Raw genomic sequence first — 21,093 nt, 5'->3', positions numbered from 1 at the left:
CCTTCTGCTTTTGATCAATTTTGTATTTTTTCCCCTAAATTTTTTATTTGACTGCTTAATTCTAATTCTGTTCAATTGGCTTGACACAGAAGGTAGTGAATTTTCTTCTCAACACTGGAAACAATGAATTTTAATATGTCATATTTTTATTCTTTCCTAGATGTTAACAATTTGGGTTTGGTGTATCTGGATCTTTTAGTAAGTCCCAGTCAAACAGTGGTTTCACATACGGGAAACTGCCTTGAAGTCTTCAAAAAAAACTTTTGAAGGATAATTAACAAGCTTACCCTAATCCCTGCTTTCACAGTGTGAATTAGAGATTAGAAACATCCACTTTACTTTGCATATTGAAATAGATTTGATCCTGAACACCACATAGTTACTGATTCACTGCTGCAAGTTATTTGGGAGTACCACTAAACAAAGCAGGGCATACATATATCCAGAAATTAGAGGCATTATTGTGGGAAAAATTGTATTTGTTAACTTAAACATTTTTTTTTAAATTTAAAATTGGAAGGCATTATGATTTATAATACTATTAATGATATTCAGTAGGGTGTTTGCCTTGCTCACGGCCGGTGTGGCTGAGCCAAGTTCGATTCCTCCGCTCCTCGCAGAGAGCTGGCAAGCTATCGAGAGTATCTCGCCTGCACGGCAAAGCCTGGCAAGCTACCTGTGACATGGTCAATGCACCAAAACACAGTAACAAGAAGTCTCAAAATGCCCGCTCGAGCAAATCGATGAACAACGGGAGGACAGTGCATTGCTACAGTGCTAATGATAGGGTTTCATGCCAATAATGTTCCATCACAAAGACCTCCACCAGTGTGTCTGCTTCCCTCCCCACTGTCTCAGGGTCCTCTCCTTAAATACCCCCTACCCCTTCCTGTCCCCAAGGTGGTAAGCACAGTTTTGTAGAATAGTTCTCAGATTCAATTGCCTTTGTCTGTTATTTTTTTTATTCCCTTATTATGCTTTATAATTTATGCTTTATAATTTATAAATTTATGCTTTATAATTCACATAGAGATCATCCTATATTTGTCCCTCTCCTAACTTCACTTATTTCTTGAAATATATAGTTTTATTCGGAAAACTATCAATTAAGCTGGCTTCTTCTGAAACATATGCAAGAGATGTGTAAATATGGACTGCACTGCACTGCACTGCACTGTCCTCCTGTTGTTCATCGATTTTGCTCGAGTGGGCCCAGTAACATCTCCATTGTGAGACTTGTTGTTACTGTGTTTGGCATATTGAATACAAAACTCATAATTTACTAAGAGCCTCTAAATATGTAATAGGTGGTTGCTTTGGGGACAGGAGAGATAGAACAGAGCACTTACCTTGGACACAGCAAACCTGGGTTGGATCCCCACATGGTTCCCTGAGCACCACCAGGAGTGATTCCTGAGTGCAAAGCCAGGAGTAAACCTGGGGTATTTAGACGAGTGTGCCACCCCTTCCTCAATGGGGCTTGAGCCAGAGAGATAGTACAATGGGTACCTCATGTGTTCCCCTTAGCACTGCCAGGAGCTATCTCTGAGTGCAAAGCCACCAGTACTCCCCTCCTCCCCAAAATGAGGTTTAATTGGCCAGCAACTATTAAAACAGTGGAAATACAAACCAACTGCTTTGAAAGAATATGTTCTAGTATAGAGTCTGACTAAATTCTTATTAATTTTGTTTTATAGAGAATACAAGCCAGTATTCTAAAAGCATTTAATAACCCCACTACTAAAACTGCTGATGATGAAACTAGAAAAAAAGTCAAAGGTATGTTCATTCAGTTTCTGTTAAAGTGTTCTAGGTTTCTTTGGGGAGGTAGTGGGGAGAAGCTCAGCATTATATGAATTGATTTTTTAATGAGGAGAGTATATTGGACTAATAAGATAGTACAGAAGTTAAAGTGCTCACCTTGCATGTGGCTGACCACACTCACTGGGTTCAGTCCCCAGTACTATCAGGAGTGACCCCTGAGCACAAAACCAGGAATAATTTTTTACCACGACCAGGTATGGTATGGTTTCCAAATGCAAAGTAAATAAATAAATGAGAGTATATTCAAATAACTACAAGTAATAATAGAAAAATTTGAAATGTGTTGGTGTGAATTTAAAAAAAATTTTTTTTAAAGCAGGGGCTGGGGTTATAGTATAGCGTGTGTGGCATTTGTCTTGCACACGGCTGACCTGGGTTTGATCTCCAGTACCCCATATGGTCTCCTGAACTCACTAGGAATAGTCCCTGTGCACAGAGTCAGTAGTTTGCCATAAGCATTGCTGGATGTGACCCAAAAAAACAAACATAAATGAATAAAACTAATAATAAACAGCCTGGCACGAATGCCATCTTGTGAGGTATCCTAAGAAAGACACAAAAGTTTTTGAAACTTCCATTCAGCATCTTACTGAATAATTTTTGCAGTTAAAATATGCTTGGATAACTGCCTTAATAGATATTATCTAATTGTGTTATTGTTTTATTATATTGTCTGCTTTAACTAGGTAAAATGTTTAGGTACTCCAAAGAGTTCTAATAATGATTTATTCACCAGAGTATTAAGTCATGCTTACATGTAAACTTTTTTCTTTTCCTGCTTTTTGGGTCATATCCGGCGATGTACAGGGGTTACTCCTGGCTCGTGCACTCAGGAATTACTCCTAGCAGTGCTCAGGGGACCATATGGAATGCTGGGAGTCGAACCCAGGTCAGCCATGTGCAAGGCAAACGCCCTCCCCTCTGTGCTATCACTCCAGCCCCACATGTAAACTTTTAAAACCACTCCTACTGACCCTTTGCCAGCCAAGTGTGAGGTAGAAACAATAATTAATTAGAACCCATCACTTATAATTGCTAGTATTAAAGTGTGGATTTAGGCCTTTTGTCATTAGTGATCTACCTTAGAGTAAATGTATGTTCTGCCCTGCGATATAGTAGAAAATCATTTTTAGAAGAAAAATTTTAATTATTTTTATATTTTGTTTATATATTCCCAAACTATGTTACTCTTAAAGGTACATATTTAAAAAAATTGATTTTTAAAAATAGCTGGTATGTGTACTTTGTACTTTTTGTATGGTCTTTGTATTTTTGTTTTGAGAGAGTGCCATCTAGTGCATGCTTAGAATAATTGCCCACTTTCCCTTTCCTCCTTTCCTGTTACTTTATTTTCAATCCTTTTGCTGTTTTTTAATGAAACATCTTATCATAATATTTTGATCTATCCATATGTAAGTCTGTTCTATATTCAGTGCTGCAATAATTGTATTCAGTGCTTTCAAGTGTTATTTGTATGAAATTTGAAGAGAAGCTCAAACAGGAAGGAAGAGACATTTGAAAAGAGTAGAGAATAGGTTTGTTATTGTGTTTTTCCCACGTGGTTTATATGGAAATTTTTATGGTTCCTGTGAAAAATTGAAATTTTCTATGGAAATTTTCCATCTTAAAGTGAAGCAAATGGTATAATTAAGATCCCTGTGCCTGGGACCAGAGAGATGGTACAGCATTAAGGTGCTTATCTTTTTTTTTTTTTTTTTAAGCACTTATCTTGCATGTAGCCAAAACAGGTTTGATCCCTAGTTCAGCCAGGAAGGGCCCTGAGCACTGTGGGTACAGTCCTAACCACTTCCTCTGAAAACAGAAGTTCCTTGTATCTGTAATCCATGCTTATACTATAGTCAATGCATGATACTTCATCAGTTTTCTCAGTTTTATATTATTTTGCAGCAAATAATAAGCATAATTTCTTGATTTATAAATATTTGAAACTATTTGAATAATATCGTATAACTGATAAGTTATATAGATAGTTGAGTCATTAATTGCTCTTGTTAAATTAATTTTGCTGTGTTCACTTATTTTTTTGTTATTTTTGTTTCCATTGTTATTATCATGTCTCCTGTAACCTTAAAAGTATAATCTCCTTTCCCATCCCTTCATCAACCTGTAGGTGAGATTCAGAGCCTGTAAAGGGCTTATTGAGAGCAGTTGATAAAGATCGGGCTTTGCTCTAATCTTTCACTTTGTCTCTTAATTGTAATAGTTACTCATTCCTTGGAGACTAGTTGAGTCATTGTGAAGGAGAAAGACATAGCATTATTATATAACAAAATGTATTACTAAATGTGAACATCTGCCTTCTTCAGATTTCTTGTGAAAAGAAAGAAAGATGTTGCATTGGTCGGTAGTGGTTGACTTTTTTTTTTTTTTGCATTAAAAAGTTTTATTTTTACAGCATATGGCAGAGAAGGTGTGAAAATGAACTTCATAGATCGGATCTTTATTGGTGAATTAACCAGCACAGTCATGTGTGAAGAATGTGCAAATGTAGGTATTTTGGAATTCCCTTCAACATGGAATAGACAATCATGTTTACACATACATATAAATAAAACCTCTAGAGAAGTTGGGGCTAAAGAAACAGTACAGTGGATAGGGTGCTTCCTTTTGCAAAACAAGGACAAGCAGGGTTTGATCCCCACCATCCCATATGTTCCCCCAAGCACTGCCAGCAGTGACTTCTGGCCCCGAAACAAACAAAAATCAAAAACCCTGAGCTTTGCCCTACATGGCCCAAGAACAGAAAAACAAAAGAAACAAAATAAACCTCTCAAGAAGTAAATACTTACAATTTTTAAACAGTTTATTTTGGGGGCAGAGATAGTACAGAAGGTAAGGAGTCGGGTTCTATCCTCAGCACCAGATTTGTCTTCAAAACAACACCAGAAGTCAATCCTGAGCACAGAGACAAGAATATCCCCGAGTGTCTTGGGTGTGCCCCCAGATTAAAATAACCCATTTATTTTGAAACTTTTAGATATTACAGGTTATATTGGCTATATTGTAAAATTCAATTGGATTACTTTTATTGAAATTTTGAGTGACAGTATGAACTTTTATACTAAACTAAATCACTTTGCTCCAGGAACATTATTTAATTAAAAGTTTAAATTCCCGGTAGGAAATGGTAGGGTATTTGCCTTGCACCTGTCTGACCTGAGTGTGATTCCCAGCATCCCATATGGTCCCCAAGCACCGCCAGGAGTAATTCCTGAGTGCATGAGCCAGAAATAACCCCTGTGCATAGCCAGGTATGACCCAAAAAAAAAAAAAAAAGTTTAAATTCCCTAAAGAAAATCAGGACCTGAGCTATAGTCTGGCGCTTAGGGTGTTTGCCTAGCACATGGCCAACTTCATTTGATTTTCTATACCCCATATTGTCCCCTGAGCGCCCCAGGTGTGATTCTTGAGCACAAAACCAGGAATCAGCCCCGAGCATCGCCAGGTGTGACCCCAAAACAAATCCACAAAAGCAAAAATGTTAAGTTTCCTGAGATATTTGACTTTTTTTCCTTCGGACTTTCTAAAACTACACTATCTGTATTAGAATTCTAACTGAACTTTTTGTTTTTCAAAGATCTCTATGGTGAAGGATCCTTTCATTGATATTTCACTTCCTATAATAGAAGAAAGGGTAAGGAGAAGAGCTTTTTTTTTTTTTCATACATTTGAATGTTTGTTAAATATATTACAGGTATCTGAGAATCACTTTTTTGTATGATAAAATTTTAGTATATTTGATATTGGTAATTCATGTATATGTGTATTATCAGGCATATTATTTATTTCCAAGGAATTTAAACTCATGCTTTATATTTTGAGAATTAATGTTAAGGAAATTGCATATATTTAAATAAATTAAACATTTTAAAATGTAATGTTGAGAACTTGTTTACCATGGCTTTGTGTTTTGTATGTGCTTCTATATAGGCTTCAAAACCTGTACTTCTGGGGAAAATTAATAAATGTAGGAGCTTACAGGAGTCAGACAATGGTCAATATACTACTATTGCTTTAGAAAATACTCATCACTCTAGAGCTACTGTGAAGCATTCTTCACCCAAAAATCGGGTAAGAAAATGTGCATTTGTTTAACATCTACTTTTAAAGTTTTTTTTTTAATTAATAAAACCTCTAAAAATATAAAAAGTAGATAAAATAGTATTAACTCCTGCATACCTATTCCTTAGCTTCCTAATTACGTTAGTGGCTAATCATCTTTTGTCTGTATCCTACATTCTCCTCCTCCCCATCCCTGATTAGAGATTAATTAAAAGTAAATGTACTTTTTAAAAAAATATTATCACAGCACCATTAATATGGTACTAATATTAGTAATTAATGGTCTTAGCACCCCTTTGGTGTTAATAGATTCTTTTGTTCTTTATTCTCTCTCAACATTAGATCTAATTAGATTCAAGTTTGATTGTTAAATTTTTGACCAGAAAACTTTTGTGGAGGAGGGGACTGTAGTTTGGGTTATAGCTAGAGATGCGCATGGGTTACTCTGGGCTCTGAAATATTACTCCTCCTGATGGTACTTGGGGCAACCATATGTGGTACTGAGGATCTAACCCAGGTTGACTGCATGCAAGGCAAGCGCCTTACCCACTATACTAACTCCCCAGCCCTATTAGGCTAGACAACTTTTAAATGGTGAGTACACTTTCATCGTGGAAGGGTGCACAATGCTGTCTTCCTGTGATGCTGCCAGTCATTGATGACTGTTGTCTAGACCAGAGGCTCCCAAAGTTATTTGACTTATGAGTACCTTTTCAGAAAAAAAAAACAAACCCGTATTTTCTCATCCTCCTTAAGTGAACAAACAGAAAGTTCTTCCCCAATTGTACCTGAAACTTCTATTGTCCCTCCCATTGTTCCATCAAGGGGTGGGGTAAGGAAGGACTATTGCCCTCTTTAAGAAATACTGATCTACAGTAGACCCATTCACTAGGGGCTTACGTAGTTGTTAAATTAATCCCATATAATCTTAAAGAAATTAAATTTTTGTTTTACTAAAAAATTAAAAATTGTCTTTAGGGCCAGAGTGGCAGCCCAAAGGGCTCTGTGAATATTTTTCAGTGATACCTGTGAGTGCTGCTAGGAGTGTTGCTTGACCCCTAGAACTGTGGGTGTGACCCCAAAGCCAAACAATACCAAACAGTCTCCAACCTCGTCCTGTTCCACCAAAGTCCTGTCTCTTTTTCTGTGACAGAAAAGGAGTGTCCATCATTGTAGTTTCTTTAGCACAGCTTTTTTTTTTTTTGTCTGGTTGGTTGTTTTTTTTTAAATTATGACTGCTTGCTAGTATATTTTTTGCTGTTGTGATTTAGGTCATTAGGAAATGGCGCTCAGAGAAATACCAGAAATAGTTGGCTTAACAGTTGTTCGGTTTTCAACGTTTAAATGAGAATAATCAGCATTTATTTTCAGTAAGATCACAAGATTCTTTTCTTTGAAAACACTGTCAACTTACAGAACCAACTAATTCATGACAGAAAACGTGTCAGAAAATTATCATCTGGAGTAGATAACGGTGTTGTCATATACCAGAGGAGCGAAAATCTTGACATGAATGGGGATTCTCTGGTGTTTGCCAGCATCAGGAATCCGGAATCAGCTCTGGCGGAAAGCCCTACTGACGGCAGTGACAAGGAGGCCAGCAGCTCTGAGAGCAGTGCTGATGCAGACAGTGAGGCTTCCGAATCGGAAAGTGCTTCCCAGCGCCCTGTGTTGATGCGGTCCAGTAGCAGGTGCTTCTTGCACACCAATGGCCACCTTCACCATTCGTTAGCAAATGAACAACGACACGCCCAGGAGACTGACAGTGGTGATGAGGGCCTGGCTGAAGCTGTGTCTGAACTTCATTTGAGCAGCACTGTGGTCAGAGAGAAAAATTTCGATAGGGAAAACCAGCTGCTAAATGTTCCAAATAATTTTTGTTTTTCGGAGAAGCATATGACGCCTGCCAGTCCCCAGAATGCTTTTCAGACCCTTTCTCAGAGCTATATAACTACTTCTAAAGAATGTTCCGTTCAGTCCTGCCTCTACCAGTTTACATCGATGGAATTACTAATGGGGAATAACAAGCTTCTGTGTGAGAATTGTACTGAAAAGAAACAGAAGCACCAAAGTGAAACCAGTTCTGCAGGTAAATACTGAGCTTAATCTTAATTTTTTTAAGGACCAATACTGATTTTTTTAGTATTTGATAGCCTGACCAGTAGTAGATTAGAGGAACTGGAAAATGCCTCCATTCTTTTTCTGTTTTTGTTTTGGGGCCACATCTGGTAGTACCCACGCTTACTCCTGGCTTTATGCTCAGGGATTACTCCTTTTGGGGCTCTAGGGACCATTTCTGGTTCTGGGGATTGAATGTGGGCCAGCTGAGTGCATGGTAGACGTCCCACCCTTTGTACTATCTCTCTGGCCCCAAGTTATACCTGTTCTCAAATATGTCATAGGTCCTTTCCAATAACCTTTTATTGAAGTGCCCAAGATTTACCTGTGTGATCTTTCACTGCAATGAATAATGAGATATTTTCAACTCTAGGTATGTTTCTGGTTGTCTTTGACTGGAAAGCATTACATTAATCTTACGCTAATCTGCTTCCCAGTTCCTGAATTTTGTTGCATGTCATCTCACCTATTCATTATACTTTATGAATGTGTCTGTTTTCTTTCAGTATGCTTTCATTTTAGTGGAGTTTTGGAACCAAAACATAATTTTGCAACCAGAAGTCCTGGTCCCTTTTTAACATTAAAAAGTTACAGATGGGGGGCTGGAGCAATTGCACAGTGAGTAGGGCATTTACCTTGCACGCGGCCTACCCGGGTTCGATTCCCAGCATCCCATATGGTCCCCTGAGCACCGACAGGGTTAATTTCTGAGTGTAGAGCCAGGGGTAACCCCTGTGTATCGCCAGGTGTGATCCAAAAAGCAAAGTAAATAGGTAAAATTTTAAAAAGTTACGGATGGGCCAAAGTGATAATATAGCCGATTAATTGCTTGCCTTGCACACCTTGCACACCGCCCATTTGGGTTCAATGCCCAGCACCCTATCCTGTCCCCGGAGCCCACCAGAAGTGATACCTGAGCACAGAGCCAGGAGAAGCCTGAGCACACCACTGGGTGTGGTCCAAAAATCAAAAAAGTGGTTTGGTAAATGCTAATTATATAGTACTGTATAAGATGGAATTTTACAAGTAAATGCCTTATATTTTTGCAGAAAGAAAAGCAGAAGGGGTTTATACTAATGCCAGAAAGCAACTACTCATTTCTGCTGTTCCTGCAATCCTAATTCTCCATCTTAAAAGATTCCATCAGGTAAAAAGTCTCTAGAGTAACATTGGAGTCATTTTCATCATATGTTTTATAAATTTCTAAGTTCTATAAATACTGCCATGAATTATAATGTTCTGAATTTAAAGATTTGTCATTGGAATTTACTGTGTTTTTTTTTCCACAATGGCTTTTAAGGCTTTCTGTGCTTGGGGCTGGAGAGATGATACAGCAGATAGGGCACTTGCCTTATATGCAGCCGATCATGTTCAATACCTAGCACCCCATATGGTTCCTGAGCACCTCCAGGAGTGATTCCTAAATATAGAATGAAGAGTGAGGAGTAATCCCTGAGCATTGTTGTTATGGCCCTCAAACAAAAATAAATTAAAAAAAAACTTTTTGTGCTCTGTTAGGTTTTTCTCATTAAAATTAGTTGGTTTACAGTATTTGAAGATATTGATGGTAGGAAACTAAATGATATCTGTGTATGTTTGTGTGTGTGTGTGTTAATGGAAAAGATGCATTAACAGCACTTAGAAGCAAGGAAATCTTAGTTTTATGAAATCATGTAATTCCACTGAGAAGAGAGCTTGGAGTGGGCATTGCTGACTAGAAATATGCAAAAGGGCTTCAATGCAAGCTTTATGTAGGACTCTTATCATGAAGAATCACATTCTTTCAGTGTATGAGGTTTTTTTCCCAGTTATGTGTAGTGTTAGTGCTTTATCTTAGTAGTTTTTTTGCATTTGATAAAACATATAGTTAGATTTGTCAGTGCTATAAAGCCTGAGTATAATTTAAAGCTGTTTGATAGAGGAAGACTCTCAAATGAGAAGAGAACTCTCAGATACCACGTTAAGCCTTCTAAAGATTAGTAGAAAAAGACATCAGTGTGAGTATATTTTGTTCACAAAATTAAGTTTGTGGGCCAGAGATGTGGGACCCAGGTACATAGGTGGCATTAAGGAATAATAGAGCTAAATATCCAAACCACTGAGTCAACAACACCGAAATCACGAGACCCAAAGATTAGTAACCAAATTTAAAAGGTGCCTGTTAAGATAGAGGCTGGGGCTGGGGTTAGGGGGTAGGACAGGGAAACTGGGAACACTAGTAGAAGTTGACACTGGTGGTGGAACTGGGGATAGAACGTTTTGTGTCAAAAATCCAACTATGATTAACTTTGTAATTAATGGTGCTTTGATAAAATACAATTTTGAAAAATAATATAAAAAGACCAATCCTTGAAGTAGCTCTTCAAAGCCCTACATGTAAATTTAGTTCTGAAATCCAAAGATTTCAGATTTACTGCTTTAATCATTCTAGAGCCAAAGAGCTCAAGAGGCCAAGTACATGCCCTGCATGCAGGAAACTTAGGTTCGTTCTATGCTACATGGTCTCCTGAACACCCACTGCCAATTATGGTCCCAACACACAAACACGCACATAAATCTTCTCATTCTAATAATAGTCTATTTCTATTTATGAGCCTTATTTTATACCTATGGCGATCTACCCAGGTAGCTTTTATTATTACATAATACAAACTGTATAATTTTCAAAGTCTTCCTTTGGAAATTGAAGATAGAAAACAAGGACAGAGAGACAGTTCAGGAGTTAAGGCTCTTGTTTTGCATGTGACTAATCCTGGGTTGATCTCTGGCACTAAAAATAGTTACCTGAGCCATGCCAGATGTCACTCCTGAACATAAATCCAGGAGTAACCCTGAACACTGCCAGGAGGTCCCAATAAAAACAAAGCAAGTAAATAAAACCAGAACAAGAAGTAGAGCTGATGAAAGAACATCAAGACTTATTTTCCTTAGTACTAACACTTATTATGATTGAGTAAATGATTTAAGTATTGAATATTTTTCATGTGTGTGTCAGTTGGGAGGGGTGTTGGGGGGGTTAGGAGGGCTTCAAAACTCCAGGATTTACCTGGGCCACCCACCGTAATGGTGCTCAGGGCCCTCATTCTTCACTTCTTCCCTCTTGGTTTACTTCTGGTTCTGTGGGGTCATTTCTCACAGTGCTCAGGGGACTATATGTGGTGCTGGCAATTGAGCTGGATGGAGCTGACCATGTGCAAGGCAAATGCCTTACCTGTTGTACTAACGCTACAGTCCCATAAGTTTTCTTTTTAATGAATAAGTATCACTGATCTTTAGAAATAAGAGGAAACTATTATCATTCATTTCTGCTCATTTTCTGCCTTGATCTTATTAAGTTAATCAAGTTAACTGTTAACCAGTCATTGAACTGAGCCTTAACTATAGGCTCCTATTCTAGTTGAGTTTGTTTTCATGATAGCATGTGGTCAGTAACTTCACTTTTTATCACATTGAGTTTATGTTCAAAGGCCATCATGAAAGTAATTATTTCCATACTTGTGGTAAAGGAGCAATAGCACAGCGGTAGGGCGTTTGCCGTGCACGCAGCCAACATGACCAAGTCGAATTCGATTCCTCCGCCCCTCTCGGAGAGCCCGGCAAGCTCCCGAGAGTATCTGACCCACGCAGGAAAGCCTGGCAAGCTCCCCATGAAGTATTCAATATGCCAAACGCAGTAACAAGTCTCACGATGGAGATGTTACTGGGCCCGCTCGAGCAAATCAATGAACAATGGGAGGACCGAGACCATGACTTGTGGTAAAAATTTTCATGTAAATGGATAGGTTTCGCAGTAATAATTTTTGAAATCTAATTAAAAACTTAGTCTTGTTTCAGTTTTGGATTATTCATTAGTCATGAATATGTGAGTGTGTGAAAAGTGACTCTAGGACTCCTTTTTTTATGCTTTAACGAATAGTGATTTGAGTATAATTAAAATTGTTGCACTAATTTTTTCTTCCTGCATCTTTTTAAGGCTGGCATGAGTCTTCGCAAAGTAAACAGACATGTGGATTTTCCACTTACGCTTGATTTGGCACCATTCTGTTCTGCTTCTTGTAAGGTACAGTACAAGTGTATATTACTCAGTTATCTAATTATTTTACAAATACTATGTAGCTGTAATACCTCTTTCATACTAAAATAAATAACGTTAATTCCTTCATATCATGTGGTGCCTCTATGGCAGGCACTTCCCTCCCTCCCTCCTTCTCTCCCTCTCTCTTTTCCTCCCTCCCTGCCCCTCCCTGTCTCTTCCTCTCTCTCCCTTTCTCTCCCTCTCTGCTGTACTTACGCTCCATATGCTAGTTCATGAGTTTATTAAGAATTGAAGAATTGAGGTTGAAAATATGGCTTAGTGGTAAAGTTGCAGGTCCTGAATGCAGGATGCCTGAGTTTGGTCCCCAGCTCTGTATGGCCCTCCAAGCGCTGCCACTGGTGATCCTGTAGGGTCCCAAGCCTCCTGGGGCCGAGCACTGTTGGGAGTGGCTGCAAACCCTGAGTATTACTATGGCTCTGTCCCCTCCAAGCACATCTTAATTGCAAAATTATACAATATGATTGACGAATGGGAATTTTCAACAATCTTTATGTCTCCCTTAGGGTACCTCACAAGATGGCATTCATGGCAGGATGTGTAATATTAGTTGTTCATTTTTAGTTTGGGGGCCACATCTGGAGATTGTCAGGGCTTTATCCTGAGTCTGTGCTCAGGATTCACTCCTGGCGAGTTTGAAGGATGATATGGGATGCCCAGGATCGAACTCAGGTTGACTGAGTGCAAGACAAGTGCCCTACCTGCTATAATCTCACTCTGGCCCTGAACCAATTTTTATTTTTTTCTTTTTGGGTCACAGCTGGTGATGCACAGGGGTTACTCCTGACTTTGCACCCAGGAATTACACCGGCCCTTAACCAATTTTTAGAGTAATAGATCTGTTCAGTGGCTACCTTCAACTACAGCTATTTACTGCGGATTAGTGGATTTAAACATATGAATATGTTTCAGTTACTCTTCTTTTTATTCACACACTGACTTTACTCTAATGGTTTGTACTCTAATGGTTTGTACTGAAGCTGCTTTAAGTTGGTTGCTGGATTCCTTGGATATGACCTTAGTGTTCCTCTCTGAAAGTAACTGCCACCAGCTGGATGTCATTTCTTTGCTTAGCTTTGTATTGTCACTTTTAGAGATTGTTTAAATTTTGTTTAATAACTACATAAATGGACTGGAGCGATAGCACAGCAGTAGGGCGTTTGCCTTGCACGCAGCCAACAGGGCTGACCTGAGTTTGATTTCTCCGCCCCTCTTGGAGAGTCCGGCAAGCTACCGAGAGTATCTCACCTGCACGGCAGAGTCTGGCAAGCTACCCGTGATGTATTCAATATGCTAAACACAGTAACAAGTTTCACAATGTTACTGGGCCCACTGGAGCAAATTGATGAACAATGGGAGGATAGTGATAGTGATAGAATTACATAAATTATAATTTCTAAATTAAGTACATGAAATGTACAAAACAATATAAATTCAAAGAAGTGTAGCTTTTCTTCATGTCTGTTCCATCTTCTTTTTCCCATCCCTTATAGATCACTATTTTTAAAAATTATTGTTAATAAAGACTGGGGATGTGGCTGAGTGGTAGGGTGCAGGTCTTGTGTGTACTAGGTCCTAGATTTGATTTCTGACACCACAAAGAAAAAAGGAAAAGTTATGTTGCATTCTTGTTTGTTTATAAGTTAAATTCTAAAATGAAAGAATCTGCATCTGTTTTGAGTAATAATAGTTTACAATATGCATCCTTTTTTCTTTCCTTTTTTTTTTTTTTGGCTTTTTTGGGTGACACTCAGCAATGCTCAGGGGTTACTCCAGGCTCTGCACTCAGGAATGACTCTTGGTGGTACTCAGGGAACCATATGGGATACAGGGATCAAACCTGGGTCAGCCACATGCAAGGCAAATGCCTTACCTGCTATACTATCCTTCTGGCCTTGTTTTCTACCTTATTCTGAACACGTCATGAGATTATTCTATATCCAATGTTTAGAGATATTTTGTGTTCCACTATTCAGTGGAGTAAAGCAGCATAATATTTTCATATGGATGTGTCATAGTTTATTCAGTCAGTCTTCCCAATTTAGAGATTTTAGAACTGTTGTCTTTTTTTGTTTGTTTGTTTGTTTGTTTTTACTTTCTGGGTCATGGTGATGCTCAGGGGTTACTCCTGGCTTTGGTTTTTTTTTTTTTTTTTTTTTTTTTTTGCTGCTTTTTGGGTCATACCCAGCGATGCTCAGGGGTTATTCCTGGCTTTGCACTCAAGAATCACTCCTAGCGGTGCTCAGGAGACCATATGGGATGCTGGGAATCGAACCCAGTGGGCTACATGCAAGGCAAAAGCCCTACCCGCTGTACTGTTGCTCCAGCCCCTGTTCCAGTGTTTTGATATTATAAATAATCCTAGTTCTTTATAGTTTGCTCATGTATCTGTGAGCTAGAATTCTGGAAATGGAGTCAAGAGGCCTAGAGTACTGTATATGTGATTTAACAATATAAACAGACATAGTCCTGCCTACAAGATTTTTGCCTTTTGTATTCTCACATGCAGTGTGCAAGTACGCGTTTACCTACAGAAACTTGATGAGCTCTTGTACTTTGCTTGTCTAATGTCGAAAAGTTTTTAGTGTAGTTTTAATATGCATTTCTCTTATTTTAAGCAGTCCATAGAGTTGACTTCATTGTCCTTACAGTACTACTATTACTAATATACCATTACTAATTTGGGCTTTTTTCTTTGAAAGAATGTAAATGCTGGCGATCAAGTTCTCTACGGTCTCTATGGCATAGTGGAACATAGCGGCTCTATGCGAGGAGGTCACTACACTGCTTATGTGAAAGTGAGAACACCCTCCAGGAAGTTATTGGAACATATAACTGGAAAGAAAAATGTCCCTGGTATGCCATCCTAACTGTTCCTTATTTTTTTGGGGCGGTGGGTGGAGAACAGTAGGGGTGCAGGGTGTCACGCCCAATGATGCTCAGGGGTTACTCCTGGCTCTACCCTCAGGATTTACTCCTGGCAGTGCTTGAGGGACCATATGAGATGCTAAAAAAAAAAAATTATTCTTCCTTTCCTAGAAGAGGTGAGTTATGGATTTCATGGATACCTTAATTGAATGCATTTTAATAATGTTAAGTGAAAATTACCTGTAAGCTTACTAACATAATTCTTAGAGAATGAAATATCTTAAGACTGTGTATGTACCCTTCTAGTTAACTTGAAGTGTTGAGTCATTATGTATTTTCAGTGAAGTTGCATTTTGTTTAACAATACCCCAAAATTTTGAAGACACACCAGGTCTTTTTTTTTTTTGTAGGAGTACTGCTATTTTTTCAGCCACTAGCTTGGCTGATTGAATTGGGCATGAACTCAACCTTACTTTTTTTTTTTTCATTTTTTATAATTTTTATTTATTGAATCACCTTGAGAGCAGTGACACAGCTTTTGGGTTTAAGTCTCGGTCATACAATGAAACACCCGTATCTTCACCAGTGCCCATTCTCCACCCCCCAAAACCCCAGTATGCCCCCATCCCACACCCTCCCCCTACCTGTGGGGCAGATGATTTCCACATTACTCTCTCTGTATTTGATTACATTCAATATTTTGACACCAGAGCCACCATCATTATTTGGGATTTTACCCCAACACTCAGATCTGCTGAAAAGGCAACAGTAGATAATTTGTTTTCTATTCCTGGTTATGAATAACACATGATGTCGCGTGGCTGCAGTAGTGGTGGTGCAATTTTGGAATTCCGAAGTGTTAACACTTAAATCTGGAGGGATTTCTGCCGAAAGCCACTGGGTTTCGAGATTTGTTCCTGAGTCTCTGGGATCATGGCTGTTAAGCAGCTTGATCAGGAGCCAGTTCATGGGTAGTGACTCGGGGTCTCGTTGTGGTGGGGAGGAAAGGGCTGGCTCCACCCCCATCCCATGAGGCCTTGCGAGTCTCATCACTGAGGGCCCAAACCTGACTGCCCAGTGGCCTCTGGAGGATGGTGACCACTGAGCTGCCTAGGGGGAGCAGGTGGAGGGACAGCACCCTTTCCCCCCTAGGGTGGCCCGGCGACAGTAACCTACTGCGGGGTCCGGACGCATTTCTGCCAAAAGCCACTGGGTTCCGAGATTTGTTTCTGAGTTTATGGGTGGTGACTCAGGGTCTCGTTGGGGTGGGGAGGAAAGGGCCACTGCACCCCCATCCCGTGAGGCCCCACGTGTCTCGTCACGAGGGCCCAAACCTGACTGTCCAATGGCCTCTGGAGGATGCCAGCCACTGAGCCGCCTAGGAGGAGCAGGCAGAGGGACAGCACCCTTTCACCCCTGGGGCGGCCCGGCGACAGTAACCTACTGCGGGTCCATATGCATTTCTGCCAAAAGCCACTGGGTTTCGAGATTTGCCTCTAAGTCTCTGGGATCATGGCCATTAAGCAGCTTGATCAGGAGCCAGAGAAGCTATACATGGGAAGCAACTCGGGGTCTCATTGGGATGGGGAGGAAAACACCAGGTCTTAAGAATAGAGTCGCAGTTTAAAATGTGCTTGAATGGAACTGGAGATAGTACAGCAAATAAGATACTTGCCTTTCTGTAGTAGACCCGGGTTCAATTCCCAGGACCACATATAGTTCCCTGAGCCCCACCAGGAGTGATCTCTGAGCACTAAGCCAGGAGTAAGCCCTGAGCACCACTGGGTGTGTCCCCTAAACCCCCTAGCCCCCTAAAACTGTATTGCTAGCTTTGCTTATGGACTAGCAATCTTTGGGTTTTTATCCTCTTCTCCCTGCCCCATCAGGACAGTTGTACCTGAATGTGTGGGGCTTCCTGGGAAAGTGGTTCAGGAACACTGTCAGGCAAGAATAGTTAAGTAGCCCCTCTGGCTTCTGCCAGGCTTATTCGGGCTTCCTCCCTTTCTATCCCACCTTCTCATAAGCCAGGGGTGGGAAACATTTGTTCAGCCAAAGGCCATTTATTTATCTATAACATTGTTCATAGGCTTTACTGAGTTATCAACTTTAAATCAGCCTGCTATTTAGTCAAACATTTGCATTATTTTGCTATGGTTGTCTTGGCAGGACCAGACCAGATGATTTCACCCCTAAGCAAACCATCAGGGGTGGCCTTCCCCGACTCCAGGCCTCTGGGTGGCAGGAGTCTGAGGGGAAGCTGGAGGCAGTGGTTGGCCAGTAGGCCTCCTCCACATTGTAGCCTCCTATTCTTCCCCATAGCTTGGGTTTCCTTCTACAAGCTTCCATGGGGACTTTTGTTCCTCTTTGCAAAATCAGTGCCAGAGTCCAGAGACATAGGATAGTGGGTAAGCTGCTTGCCATGCATGTCGCCAACCTGGGTTCTATCCCTGACTACCCGTATGGTTCCCCAAGCCTGTCAGGAGTGACTCGGAGTGTTGTAGGGCTAGGAGTCGGCCCTGACCATTGCTGGGTATGATCCCAAAACCAAAGGGGTGATAAAAATGTCTGCCATGTGCATGAAAGGGACTCTAGCAATAAGATCTAACATTAGATGAATATAGTTTGCGATGACTAAAGGAAAGAGTGAGCAAATGGGAATGACCTGGCACAGAGGTGGGGTGGGATGGTGGGGGGGACTACTGGGATCATTAGTGGTGGAGAATGGGCACTGGTGGAGAATGGGCACTGGTGGAGAGATGGGTACTTGATCATTGTGTGACTGAAACCTAAGTACGAAAGTTTAAGTCTACAACTGTACCTCATGGTGTTTCACTAATAAAAAAAAAGATAATAAATTTTTAAAAAAGTAAGATAAACCTAGTTTGCAATGAAACTGTTGTTTATAATGTAGAGCAAGGACAGAGCATTCTTACTGTAAAATTGTACTTTGTTATTTTGCTAGGTTTGAAGGAACCGGAGAGTGAATCGGCAGACCAGTGGGTCCATGTTAGTGACACTTATGTGCAGGCGGTTCCCGAAGCACGAGCACTTAGTGCACAAGCATACCTTCTGTTTTATGAAAGAATATTATAATTCTTTGTTAATTATTTATGATAACGATTACTTAGATTGCTTTTATTTAAATGCTGCAGCGATGACTATAATATGCAATGTGCCTTTGTAGTCTTTTCTCTCTGATAGGAGTAGGCATACCCCTCAGATACTCCTGAAAATATTTTACATTTTTGATGAATACTTTTAAAGCAAACTTAAATTTACCCACAGCTTTCAAATGGAAATTCTTAAAAAGAACTCTAAAGCCATGTTTTTAAAAGAATATTTGTCAGGGGTTTGGGACATAGCTCAGTGGCAAAGCACTTGCCTTGCGTGTCTGAGGTGCTAGATTCCATCCCTGGCACTACCAAAAAAGGAAAAAGAGAAAAGGAGATATATTTGTCATGGAAAAAAAAATGAAACAAAACATAGTTTGTAGTATAAAGGAAACTCCTTTATGATATGGCTTTCTATATGAATTCAAAAATGATGCTGGTTTAATCAGATCATTCCTTAAAACAGTACTTCCCAAGTGAAAGTCACATTTTCCTGATTTTCCTGATCTCAGAGATACATAAATCTATCTCTTGTTTTCTGTTTACTACTATTTAAACCCTATCTTTTCAGTTTTACCTTTTTAACCCTCCCCTTATTTTGAGTAATCATACTATCTTTTATGTGCCAGTTATATTTTTCTAATAAATATTAAAATAAATATACAGCTATCAAAAACTGTTTGTTTATCATCTAGCACTCCTCTTAACATCATCTCAGGACTATCTGTTGGCATTGATGTGTGGTATTACATGAAGTGAAAGTATATATTTTAATATGGCTTAGTGGCATTTCATACTCTGTGTGATTTCAGCCATGTGAAAAGGTACCACTGTAATTTCAATAATATGGGTTTGCAGATAATATATTTATTATCTAATTGCTTTGAGATTTTGAAATATTTTAAAATATCAGATATTTTACTAACATACTTGTAGAACGTAACCGGTAGAGTTGAGGATAATTTGCAGTCAGTTAGCTGAAGTAGAAATACAATTACAGAGGGTCAGAGAGATAATACAGGAGTTAAAGCATATGCAAGGCAGGTAGCCAAAAACCCTGGTTTGATCCCTGGCACTGCATATGATTCTTCAAGTTTTGCAGGAGTTACCCTCAAGCAGAGAACCAAGAGTAAGCAAGACCTGAGTGTTGCCAAGTATGACCCCCTACATTACCCAAAATATAGATAACTGTAACATGCAGAATTGGTTTTTCGAAGTTGTTAGTGCAAATGTAGTCATATTATATTTTTGAAATATAAATTACCACATATTTGTAAATGACAGGTAATATTCTTATTACACTTAATAGAGAAATATATTTTCTACCTCGGTAGGTAAGTAAATATTAATCGTGATTTTAAGAATTTGAGATCACTTTCTTTCATCTTCGAGATGCATGACAAATAAGTTCAAGAATATTTAGTTTTCATTTTTACAAAGTCTAAAGTTTTTAATTTTCTTTATAGAATAATAAAAATGACAATTTTCCTCTTAGGATAGAAATCATTAGGTTGTCAAAATTGTCATGAAAATATTAGGCTTAAAAAATTTCAAAACATCATCCTGTCTTAGAGTCACATTATTGAATCAAAACACAAACTCCGTGGTTTCAGCCATCCTATTTACTAATGCCTAGGAAATATTTTGTAGGCAGGTGCTTGTTATGTGCCTGGTCCTAGTTTATTGTTCTCTTGTGATGAAGAATAAGATTAGTAGGCTAGAGAGATAGTACAGCAGGTGCTTATCTTACACACAGCCATCCCAGGTTTGATCCCTAGCACCCTATATGATCCCCTGAGTCCCTCATGAGTGATCCCTGAGCACAGAACCAGGAGTAAGTCCTGTGCACTGCTGAGTGTGGCCCCAAAACAAAACCAACCAACAACAGCATAAAGATTAGTGACTATAGATATTGTGTGGAAATATTTTACCAAGAGTCTTGACTTTTTGATTTATGAGTATATATAACATAAGGGTTGCTACTTCCACATTTTGACAAATGAATGAAGTTATAATTAGAGTTATACAGAGCTTAAAATATCAGTACATGAGTTATTTTTAAGCTGAAATCTCAATAATGGGGTGGGGTTTTATTTTGTTGTTTGTTTTGTTTTGTTTGTATTTGGGACACACCCAGAGGTATTGAGGAATTACTCCAAGCTCTGTATTCTGGAATTACTTCTCGCTAGCTTGGGGAACTATATGGGGTGCTGTCGAACCCAGGTTGTCTCTGTGCAAAGCAAGCGCCCTATGCACTATAGTGTTGCTCCGGCCTGCAATAATGTTTTAATTTAGTGAAATGGAGGAATGTATTTTTTATATAATTTTTATTTTTTTTTTGTTTTATTTCTTTTTGCGGGGGAGGGGGTGCACACCCAGCAGTGCTCAGGGCATACTCCTGGTTCTGCACTCAGGAATCACTTACTGCTGTTGCGTGGGGGAACCTATGGGATGCCACGGATTGAACCCAGATCCATTCATTGCGTGCAAGGCAGGCACCTTTCCCACTGTACTATCACTCTGGCCCTAGAAATGTATTTTTGTAAGTTAATATCCAAACCTGGATTGTATTCTGTATAAGTAGTATAAACAGGTTTTCTCTTTAATTGAAATTAACATTTCAGTATCAGAGAAGTGGTGCAGAACTTGCCATCCCTTCAGCTAAATGTAAATTTTAAGTAACCTCATTTTTGTCCTAAAAAGATGTCATTTAGAGGTATGCAGTTTTCATTAGATGGTCATCTAATGAAAGACATTAGATTGTGGAATGACAATTAGAAATGACATTTAGAAAATTGTGAAATGACAATTTGAAATGACAATTAGAAATGACATTTAGAAATGACAATTAGACATTAGATAATGAAAGACATTAGCTTGTGAAGACAAAAAAGGAGAGAATACTATTCCCCTTGCCTTATCCCTTACACAAAGTCCAAAATGATGAGTGATAGTGGAAGGCAAGAATCAAGAAAAGTTTATTATTCCTTTTTCCAC

The 21,093-nt window shown here is 39.2% G+C and overlaps 1 protein-coding gene across 4 annotated transcripts in view; it reads left to right on the top strand.

Moving 5' to 3' along the window:
* USP45 (ubiquitin specific peptidase 45) overlaps window positions 1–18,831 on the top strand; it is a 64,243-nt gene extending 45,412 nt beyond the window's left edge. For 3 of the 4 annotated variants that reach the window (XM_056125124.1, XM_056125125.1, XM_056125123.1), the window contains 9 exons: window positions 1,698–1,779; window positions 4,241–4,332; window positions 5,423–5,479; window positions 5,776–5,916; window positions 7,324–7,996; window positions 9,075–9,172; window positions 11,999–12,085; window positions 14,821–14,974; window positions 17,949–18,831. In XM_056125124.1, the coding sequence (XP_055981099.1) occupies window positions 1,698–1,779; window positions 4,241–4,332; window positions 5,423–5,479; window positions 5,776–5,916; window positions 7,324–7,996; window positions 9,075–9,172; window positions 11,999–12,085; window positions 14,821–14,974; window positions 17,949–18,079 (1,515 nt within the window). In that variant the 3' untranslated portion in view covers window positions 18,080–18,831. Of the gene's footprint in view, window positions 1–1,697; window positions 1,780–4,226; window positions 4,333–5,422; window positions 5,480–5,775; window positions 5,917–7,323; window positions 7,997–9,074; window positions 9,173–11,998; window positions 12,086–14,820; window positions 14,975–17,948 lie in introns of those variants that run through there. The other variant, XM_056125126.1, reaches the window with a different exon arrangement.
* The last annotated feature ends 2,262 nt before the right edge of the window (window positions 18,832–21,093 follow it).

This window comes from Sorex fumeus, unplaced genomic scaffold, assembly GCF_029834395.1.
Source record: "Sorex fumeus unplaced genomic scaffold, SorFum_2.1 ptg000054l, whole genome shotgun sequence".
NCBI classification, from domain to species: Eukaryota; Metazoa; Chordata; class Mammalia; order Eulipotyphla; family Soricidae; genus Sorex; species Sorex fumeus.
Note: the sequence above shows the minus strand (reverse complement) of the source record. Positions and strands in the feature narration are given on the sequence as shown.